This window comes from Nanorana parkeri, unplaced genomic scaffold (genome assembly GCF_000935625.1).
Source record: "Nanorana parkeri isolate BGI_ZX_2015 unplaced genomic scaffold, ASM93562v1 scaffold57, whole genome shotgun sequence".
In the NCBI taxonomy this organism is placed as follows: domain Eukaryota; kingdom Metazoa; phylum Chordata; class Amphibia; order Anura; family Dicroglossidae; genus Nanorana; species Nanorana parkeri.
In genome coordinates this window covers 362,296-373,435 of record NW_017306325.1, presented here as the reverse complement: position 1 = coordinate 373,435, position 11,140 = coordinate 362,296, and the positions used below count along the sequence as shown (strand labels likewise).

The following is an 11,140-nucleotide window of genomic DNA, read 5'->3' as shown; positions in this document are numbered from 1 at the left end:
GTTCAAAGAAATCAAGTTCTGTTGAGTACAAGACCTACCATACATAAGTAGAGCTTTCGCCAAGTACACCTAGTAGAAAGTCCTACCACTACAGATGTGATGCCCATAAGGTGACGGGATTTTCCCTTCTATTTTGAAAAGGGTTTATTTACTAAGTGAGCATATTCCAACATTATAAAAAATCTCCACAATGAGAAACACTTTCATGCTCAGGAGCTATCCTTAATACAGATGTGCACAAATCATATCAATGGAACCACTTGTAAATATAAAGCAATAAATGCAATCTCTTATCATGGTGACAAAAGTAGGGTTCAGTTTGTATTAGAAAAGAGAATCTAGTGAACAAAGTGCTCAGGTCAGAACATAGTTATTAACATGTACACACATGCACATACATTTATACACACGTTTTGCAAAGCATGCTCCAAAGATTGATGTTCTGCTAATTTTTAGATTGATGCAGATTTTATTTACCATTTTCATCGAGTGCCCCTTCACTGATTAGTTTTTCAATAACAGCCTTTAATCCATTTTGCCTTGCTATATGAAGAGGCCTACAATATTAAAACATACAAAATATTATTTATCACATGCTGCACATTCATATTTGTTATAATTGTTACATAACATAGAAAAAAATACAAATAAAAAGAAGAAACATTTTATAGACATATTGGTGTTTAGTAGGATCAGCTTACGCTTTTAGAATAATAAACCATAGCATGAAGTCCTGTTAAACTTACCCAGCACAAAGCACTGTCTTGGTCTCCCACGGTGGACGGAATCAGTGACCAAATATGATCACATAATTTCAGCTGAAGGAACGTAGGGGACAGATGTTTCGGTTGGGCTGCCTGACCTCTGACCCTCCTATTCAGCTGAGATCATATACCTTGGCCCATTTTATGAAGGACAGTTCATTATTTATGGGGTTTTTTCTTTATTATGTATTATAGTAATGTAAGGGGATGGTTAGAAAAATGGGAGGGGTTTAATTTTGCTATATTCCCCTATTAATTATAAATGTTCTTTTTGAATGAATGTATTATTGTAAGGGGTGTTGGTGTTCAAGAGAAAGGAGGGTAATTAAAGAGGAACTTTTACCATTCACTGTTCACCAATTTAATGTCTCCCAAAGCAGTTACTTTTAAGGCATGCAACTGTCAAGGTTGTCAGCGTGCTTATTCCAGCTCTCAGTGGCACCTTAAAGTCCTCCAATTGCTTGGTGTCATAGCTGATTGCATGTGCAGCATCATAGCAACTGTTATACAAATGAAGGCTAGGTTCCTCAATGCTCCCCCCTCCCTGCCAAACATGAAACCCCCCCATGGAGAATGGCAACCAGATGACGGGGGAGGCAGGATTGGTTTTAATTTCTTTATTTTTTATTTATAATTTTTTTACTGTTCTATCATTTTTTAATTTACATTTTTTTTGTATTTATCTTATCTTTTACTTATTTATTTTTTTTGTTATTTTTTTATCACTTTTTTTATTTTAAGCATTATTTCTTTACTTTTTTCACCTAACTTTATTGCTATCACACAGGAGCAAGCCCCCTGTGTAATAGCATTTGGAGGTGACAGGTTCTCTTCACTGAACCTGTCACCTCCAATACTGGAGCACAGCACTGTGCTGGAATTCCTGTGACAGCTGAGATGGTAAGGCTGAGAGTGCAGCGTTCCTGTCTCAGTGTTTTCACGGAGCAGAGCGTAAAACGGACGTTCTCCACTCCCCGCTCTCCATCCTGAACGAATGTGCAGTTGTCCTCGGTCCCCCAGAAGAGTGGGGGGACCCTGAAAACCACTGCGGGCGTGAGGTGGGCTAAATGTTGAAATAAAAACTACCCACCCAGCAGCTGTGCCACCCCTCTACTCCATGCCGTCCCGAGGGCAGGCCTTGGTGGCCTTGTAGGAAATCCGGCCCTGTCTATAGAAATGGCGAATACGAGTAATGCAAAAGTCTAAGGCCCATATAAACTACTAGTCATAACAATAATATTTATATGATCTTAATACATACTTAGCATAAGTTGACATAGTCCCCACCGTTTCCCCAACTTCGCTATAACAGGGTCCTAAGTCTTCAAGTCTACATTACCATGTGTTGTGGTGTGTGGCAGCACATGTGCTTCGGAACTGCTTTGCCTTAGTGTGTTGGGGTATCATTTAAAATGGATGGCACTGCAACACGCTAATGCATGTAACATGCGTGAACATGCAGTATGGTAACAAGCATGTTAATGCGCACATTACTGCAATGCAACACATCTTCAAAGGTGTGAATGGGTTCTTAACGTGCTTTGCATTAAGGATACCTATTTTTTTAAATGAACTGCCAATTCTCAGGAAGGGGCCAAAAAATGGAAATGCAGCATTTTTTCTTATGTGGTGCACTACAACACATGTGCATCTGATCTGCATTGCCTTAATCCTGTGCGATGTCCTATCAAAATGAATGTCACTGTATCACTCTAACACACGTAATGTGTTTTAGCCCTAAAGACAATAAAGAGCTTCCCAGAAAAATGTAAATTTCGGGTTCTAATGCACATGCACTTAGTTATATCTGCCGAAGTTCAGCAGCATGCTATTTGTACTCTGTCTAAGCTGGCAGCTTCTGGAATATTTAATCAAATGTAAAGGAAAAATAGTACAAATGAAAGAATGCATGCCAAAGACTCCTGAAGGTTGACTGTAACTGTTGACTCTACAGTATTCACTTTTCTTTATTCCACAGCAGTATGTGAAAACACAAACCATAACTTACGTTTGTAATGCAGTGTTTGCTGAGTTAATAACATTCTGATCTTTTATCTTGTCAACGATTAAAACAGCACAACTTTCATGTCCCTGCAAGTAAAATGATATTTTTTCAAAACTAATTTTAATATTTGAATACAAAACTCTGATTTTAACAAACCTTATCTCAGATTCTAACCTTTTTATTGTCTGCGGGGAATGTGCACTGGCCATGGCAGTGCTGATGCCCAGCATTTACTTTAAATGCATGCTTTATTCCAACCTTGTAAGAATGCATGTACCCCAGACATCAGCACTCTTTTCAAATAGCAGAGATTAAAGAGACTCTAAAAATTGTAAGTGTAGCCCTGTTGTGATTTCAGCTCCTTTAAGAGAAAAGATATTGCAGCTGCAGGTGGAGCCAGAGAGCACAGGTTGTGGAGACTGTATACAGAGCTGATTTGGATACGTTTGCTGAAAGGATTTTTGAGAACTGCATTACCCAGGAGGCTGTGGGGAAGGAAACAGGAGGCTTATGGGTTGCAACTGCAGAGCAGCCTCAGTCTGGGACAGTCATCTGAAGAGGACAGACCTGTGTAACCCTGTGTGGGTTAAGACTGTGTGAAACAAAGCTGTGTGGTCACCGCTGACATATAGGGACACACAGGCTCTGTGCAGCCGTCTATAGAGAGACTGATCTGAGTTGCTGAATCGGAGAGGACCCGATCGAGTGCCTGAAGTGAGGTCCGGTGACTTGGTTAACGCAAAGGACATCGAGGCCTAGTCGCACTGCCGAACCAGCCACTGGGGTGATCCAGCCATCCAGAGGGAGACGACTGCCAGTATCCTGAGTGAGTGAAAACTTCTTACAAGGGACCCAGATGACTTCACCTTCCTCCCAGAGTCGACTAGAGAGAGAGAGGACACCCAGCTTCCACCAGCAGACTTCATCTCTTCCCATTTGATCTGAGGAGTGGTGAGAGGCCTTTGGCCGCAGTGACACCCTGTTTATTGTTCACATCTGCTATACAGCAAGGGCCCCAACGTTGGCTAGCCTAGGACAATACTACTGGCCAGTAGTTTAGCGGGGGATAGATACTTTTAAGTAAAGATATTATTGTTGATTGCATTCAATCTAAGTATAATATCTGAGACATTCTGACATTGCAGGCTTTCCTGCATGCAATAGATTGCTGCTGCGTGTCAGATTGCCTTATCCTGTTATTGGTTGTATTACAGGTGATTGGGGAGCCGTTAAGTGTTTGTTCTATTCCATAGTCATTAAATCTGTTATAAAACTTCACAAGGTGTGCTGGTGTGCTGTGGGTTCATTGCTTGTGCTGTGTCACAGAGGTGAAACAGAAGATCCGATCATCCAGCGGCTCCTTCGGGGGTGAGCGCTACATAAGTATCTTTTTTTTTTTAATCCAAACACTCTGAAAGTGCAAGTTAAAAAAATTGAAATTGTGCATACTTGCAGATCTGTGTTACCTTTTACATTATCCATATTACATATTATCCATATATCATCTTGCCTAGTCTGTTCTTCAGCTTTAGTGAGAGGTGATGAAGGGGTGTTACCACTGGAGGGAAGTGATGTAACCATTTCCTCACAGGAAGTTCTCTATAAAAGCATTTTTCATGTGTGGTTCCCCCCAAAATCTATACCAGACCCTTTTTCTAGATAGGGGTCTGATATGGATTGTAAGGGGGAATCCCACGCAAAAAAATGGTGGAGTTTCTCCCCTTCACATCAGAGTCCCCCCTTTCACATCAGAAGTCCCCCTTCCCTCCAAGAGTCCCTTTCACAGAGTTCTCTCCAGCTGTTTGAGCACAGACTGTGCTTGATCAGCTGTTTACCCAGCTATGCAGCTGAGATCTTGACAGCTCTGAACCAGAGTGCTCAGAGCTGAGTGCCCCCAGGATCATACTTTGCAGAGGGGAATAAATGTTTCTCGACGTCTTTCCATTCACAATAAGTTTATCTTATTGCAGCCATGAGCTTGTTTTGACCCTTTTAAGATCTGGGCATATGGGATACACTCAATTTTCTTAACTAGTTCAAGCCATTACTTACCTAAAAAATTTAGCTGGCAACAAATGAGAAGGTAGAACACAGGAAAGGACTGGGAGGAGCTGCACTGTTCTGTGCAGTGATGGCCTCTACAAATATTAGTGCAAAATCACATACTAAAGGGGGCGGGCTTGCGATGACTGCAATGAGGGGCGGGCTTGCAAGGACGGCAAACGGGCAGTGTGCGCGTGTGCACACCGGCCCGTTCGTCAGTTGTCGAACAAGCAGGCCACTCACAGGTTTTGCAGCCTGCTTGTTCGATGGAAGACGTGCGACCGTACAGTAGAAACGGTCACACGCCTTCCATACACTGTACGATTCTCGTACGATCGCGGGATTTCCCGCGATTCTCGTACGAGAATCGTACAGTGTATGGGCACCTTAAGAGGGAGGTATGGAAAGCCTATGACCTCTGTGGGTTGAGAAACTTGCAGAGCTGAAGAAATTAGGTCAGATGGAATCCCTAGTCCTGCACAGCAGCTGGAAGACCTTCTGAAAAAGCTACAAGATACGCAGTTTTGCATGCAAGTTCTGTGTGCATGCATGGACTATTTATAACTTGCAATACCAGAATCTTTGCATTTTAAACAATTTAAAAAAACAAGACTTTAGTTCTAATTTACAAAAAACAAAACTGCTGTAGGTATTAAGTGCAGCCACCTGGAGCCCTCTGCTATCACAGCCAAATGCTGGGCTGTTCTAACAGGCATAGCTTCAACACTTTAGTAGTGCTGAAGGTACCAGCTACCACTCAGTCACACACATTCCTACTGGCCTATGTTTATAATGGCCTGCTTCACATACAGGTAAACTTTAGCACTACCTAGATGTGTCATAATAGCATGGTTTTGGAGGATGATTGAGGTACTTGTAGGTGCATGCACTTTTATACCTGCAGCTATTTTTTTTAAACTCAGTGGGGGGATTTATCAAAACCAGAGCATACAGAACCTGGAGCAGTTGCCGATGGCAACCAATCAACTTCTCTCTTTCATGTTCAAAGCTTAACTGAACAAACTGAAGAAAGAAGCTGATTGGTTACTATCCACAGCTGCTCCAGATTTTTTTGCTCCAGTTTTGATAAATTCCCCTCAGTGTCTTTAATCTCTCTGTGAATTAAATATGTATTAATAAACACAACCCCCTAAAGCAGATGCAGTATATTAATACTGACCTTAATATAGATGGTTAAATAGAATTTCAACTTTTTTCCCAGCGTATTTAAAGTGTGCTGTTATTAGGACAATCTGGTTTGCACACCACATACATCAACATATAGCACTTAGACAATGGTCTTGGGTGCTCTGAAATCTAAAGGGAATTATCTCATACCTAAATCTCCAAGTATTTTTAGAAATAGAGTCAGCAAATCTTATATGCATCCTTTATGTTAAAGCCTAACCTACTTGGCCTGAAACTCTGTTCTTCTGAAGATTTGCCAGGTTAGCTATAGCTCAACTATGTTACAAAACATTGATATCAATCCTGGTGTTGATTTAAACTGTATGTGTTAGCAAGTTTGCATTTTAGAAGACTGAATATGATGTATTTAACATATATAGCAGTGTACGCAATGTAACTAATTTGTACTTGAATATTATATATTAGAATACCACATACTGTATATGGTGTGCTGACACTGTTTCTAAAAGTCCTTGCCATTTTAAAAGCATACCTGTCATGAGAGAATTGTGTCAGCTGTCACTGCTGACTTTTCAATGCCTTCTGAGTCAATGACCTGAAGCAAGTATAGAGATTAGGGATTTCAACACTTTGGTGACACTGATTTACAGCATGTATGTTCCAGGTCTGTGATTAGAATGTACTGAAGTACACAGCTAAACAACCAGTATTTTCAGAAGCAAGTTAGCAGTGGCAGCCTACACACTATTCTAATGACAGGTGCTATATAATACATGAGGATCCATGCTATTTGTCTATGCATGCTAGGAGACAAGACGTGAACTAATTACAGAAACAGAGGCATAAGGGCAAACTATAGTCATATGTAGATAATGCACTTAAAATATATTTGAAGTTTGTTTGGGCATTCCTTTGAAAATAATAGAAAAGCATTGATTGGTCTATGGAGAAATCTCTCAGACGACCATGTTTAAAAAGAAATACATTTGAATGGCAATTGATCTCAGTAACGTATACACTCAGGCCTCAAACCCAAGGGTATGGCAATATCCTTTCTTTGTACTAACCAGACCCAATCAGCATTCTTTTCAATGTTGGACCCATCAGGTTGCACAGTGCAGCAGGGCTTTAGATAAGGGGAAAGGCCCTAGATCTTTACATCTGTAGACTTGTGGCTCTAAGGGCTTTTCCTTTGAAGCTTATGAAGTCCCACTGTATGTGCAACCCACCAAGCTCTGAGATTCAGAAGGATGCTACCAGACCTTGGCTGGGTTGGAATATGGAGAATGCTACAACTCGGCTAAAGGCTTTTTTCATGTCTACATGTTAGATAGGGCCAGTAGGGATAAAGTACGCATATTTATTTTACTTGAAAGGGGTTTTCATATTCATTCAAAAAAGAAAAAAATGACTTCAGTCCACAAGACATAAACGAGACCACTCAGAGTCATTTCACTGGCCAGTTTTGTATAGGCAAAGTAGTAGACTTTGGTTGGTTGGTGGACATGGTATATTGAAGGTTCTCCAGCACATTCTGATTAAACTGCTTTAAAGTAAACCAATTATGACAGAAATTTAGGGGCTGTCATTGTTGAACCCCTTATGAAAATGATAGTTGCCTGGCTGACATGCTGCTTTAACAGCTTCAATGCTTTGAGTCACTGACCCAGGTGTTTAGATTTCTGGTTAACAATGGCAGACTATATATTTTTTCATATCACAGGCCCATTTATCACGCGTTACTGACTTATGCACGTATGAAAAAAAACAGAGTGGTTGATGTAGTCATTTAAGGTCTATGTATAGGTATGTATGTAATCTTTTTTCCACTAGATTTGCCAGATTTGGCCATTCCTGTGGCTCAGTCTTTACATACAGTATAGGGATGTTCAGATACCAAGTACCGTACTCGGTACAGGTACAAGTTCAGATACTTTTCCAGCTTCAAGACTAGACTAGAGAAAAGCTCAAAAGTTAGGAGGCAGCTGTCATTTTTAAGGTGCATACCGGGCTCCTGGGATTTGTGCATTTATATATAATGTTGGGGGGTTTTACGTCATTTTCAGGCCTAAAATGTGGAATATAACATGGGTGCAAAAATGGAAAAAAGGGCCTCAGTCATGAAGGGGTTAATGTATGATCTGCAGTCTGAGGGTTGAAGGTAGCCATTTAATAGTTATTGTGTACAAAGTGTTTAAGGACTATGATTCTGTTTTCTGTTACCTGTGACAAATGAGGAGGTAAGAGACCCCAATAAGAACTGCCACAGGGTGCTATAGTACCGATACTGCCAAGATGGTATCTCCATACCATGGTACCTGTATTGCAACAACTAAAGGTCAGGCCAGTGAAGCAAAAATATATTAATTAGACTGAGATGAACTAGTTAAAAGGTTTAGTTTTTTTCTTACTTTTCTTAATTCTTCTGTGCTGTTACCTTTTTATTTTTATTTATTTATTTTAATTTCTCTGATTTTTTTATAATTGATCTAGCTTTGGATAATCAAAGATGGCAACAGTAGACTGGGCAGTGGCTATAGGGAAAACAATTACAGATGCACTGATTTGTAAAGGACTTGTAATGACAATGATCTCTGGCAGTCTCTTATAACATGTTCCCAGTCTCTGACTGTGTCCTGCAACATTTTCCCAGTCTGTCACTGACTCTTGTAGAATTACATATACTGAATATTATATGTGGCCCCTTAAACTGCACTTGAGGCCCCTTCTATCTATTAGGTTCACCACTGCTGATCAACTCTACTTAAAAATTTACTTATGTAACATTGCTAATTATGATGTCTACAAATACAAATTAATTGATAATAAATTCACACTATACATTCAACACACATTCTACTAAATAATTTTCAAATTCTGCATAGAAGATGCAAAGCGCAGCACAAATCTAAAGTTGTGAAAGCTTTCTCTAATCAAGGGAGATTGGCAGTTCCACTCCCATTCTAAGATAGTGACTGGTAGCAATAAAGTTTTACATCTTGTACCTAAGTAGATGTTAATCAGGTATGCACAATATGGGATGACCTAATGTCTTTTAAATATGATGTTAGGGTGAACACATAATCCTAATCAATATATCTAAAGTCATCCAAAGTCAACTCCCCCTGAGAAATCTATACTTTTTACTTACTGCCATGCATGCCAAGTGAAGTGCTGTATTTGATAAAATATCCTTTGCAGTCATGTCCACACTGGTTCTTTTGATCAGAATTTCTAAAGCATATTAAAGAAAATCTGAATGTAAGACTAAGCATGCAATTTTCAGTTTAACAGCAGTTGAATGGAAAACAGAAAAGATCAATTTTAATGCCACATTTTTGGCACCAACCTGCAGCACATAAATGGCCCTTTTCAACAGCGGTCATGAGCGGTGTCTTTCCAGCTACATCGACAGCATTTACATTCCCATCATAGCTTAAAAGAAGTTCAATGCATTCTGTGTGATTTCTGAAGACTGCTGCATGCAGAGGAGTCCTTGTGAGAAGACAAAAGAGATACTAATATTGAGTGTCACAAAAAAACAAATGTCAGCCACATGAAGTTACATCCAATAGCTCAGTCTGATCAACAAATAATCATAGCTATTAAAATGTACTATTTTTTATACGTGCTTCGAAGCAGATACATTTACCAATACATTTCCTATATTAAAAGCATTTCCTTGTTTTTTGCATTCATGATTAACTGCAGAATACCTGGCAGACCAGCATTTCCAGAATACATAACACACATAAAAAGTAGGTTATGTGTTGCTGGAGAAAATGTTATCTGCTGGAGAAAAAAAAAAACAGAATATGTTTTCCATGGACTGATTTTTTAAAGTAAGTTTTTACTAGGACAAAAAATATAAACGAATGTACCATAGCATTTTAAAATACGGCTTTATCTTAAATGTAAATATTATTCGTAGCACTTTAGTAAGCAATTCTGCTTCACCTTTGAGCATTTGAACATACCTCCCCTTCTTGTCTTTACAGTTAACAATGTTCCCGCCTATAGATCCAATGAGCATTGCAGCACAGTTTTCATGATTATTTATTCTAAAATAAAGGAAACATGTATAATGAATTAATTGGCATAATATATTAACGGTATTAACTAGCATTATCAGCAGGAAAGGTCAGCAATGCTGGTTCCTTCTTTATATTTAGGAAAACAACTGGACCTGATGGTTTTATAGCCCTACACTATATAAAAATGTAAACAGATATTACAGCCCCAAGCAAAATTATTATACAACCTAATTCTTAAAGGGAACTCCACCTCTCTAGGGTTTCTCATGCTCATAAAGCATTATGGTAAAAGAAAACATATTTTCTGTGTTTTATCCCTTTGAAGACTCTGCAATTACACGAAAATACCCGTTAACCTGCCAGAAATGCACTCTAAAGGTGCCCATACACTGCTCGATTCTCGTACGAGAATCGCGGGAAATCCCGCGATCGTACGAGAATCGAACAGTGTGAACGAAGACGTGCGACCATTTCTACTGTACGGTCGCACGTCTTTTGTCTAAGGAGCATGTTAGAAAACCAGCCGAGAATTGTATGATTTTCGGCTGGTTTGAACGGTGCTCGGGAGACAAATGCCGAACAGGCCGGTGTGCGCACGCGCACACTGCCCTTCAGCATTGCGGTCATCGGAAGCCCGCCCCTCAGGGGGGCGGGCTTGCGATGATCGAGAGTGCGATCTGCCTGTCCAAGATGGGCAGATCGTATGTTTTTTTAATCACTTTACAACCATCGCAAGACTAAGGTCTTGCAATGGTTGTACAGTGTATGGCCACCTTTAAAGTGACACTAAACTCAAGAAGTTAAATCTTAAAAATGCATTCAAGTACCTTAACTATTAACAAAAATGTAGTTTATTTGTTTATCGCACAGCTGCAGACCCTCAAATCATCTCTGAATTCATGCTGACACTGTCCTTCCTTCTGGAGGGTGGCAACTTTTGTTCCCCATGATCCCTGTGTGTGTGTTGTAAAATAACCACCACTCCAAGCTCACTCCTGTGATGGACTACAATCTCTCTATAGCTGAGTGATACACAAATAAGACACGTTTTTGTTACTAGTTAACCACTTGCCGTCCGCCCATTGTGAATACATGGGTGGACGGCAACCTCTTCCCAGCACGCGAGCAGAATCCCGCTATGTATG

General features: G+C 39.9%; 1 protein-coding gene across 1 annotated transcript in view; it reads right to left on the bottom strand.

Annotated features, from left to right (window-relative positions):
• Nucleotides 1–474: 474 nt before the first annotated feature.
• The window catches only part of LOC108804424 (serine/threonine-protein phosphatase 6 regulatory ankyrin repeat subunit B-like), a 102,781-nt gene continuing 92,115 nt past the window's right edge, over nt 475–11,140 (bottom strand). Inside the window, exons 23-25 of the mRNA XM_018576142.1 lie at nt 9,939–10,022; nt 2,773–2,855; nt 475–557 (exon numbers count right to left, since the gene is read on the bottom strand). Coding sequence (XP_018431644.1) covers nt 2,831–2,855; nt 9,939–10,022 — 109 coding nt within the window. The 3' untranslated portion in view covers nt 475–557; nt 2,773–2,830. The remainder of the gene's footprint in view (nt 558–2,772; nt 2,856–9,938; nt 10,023–11,140) is intronic.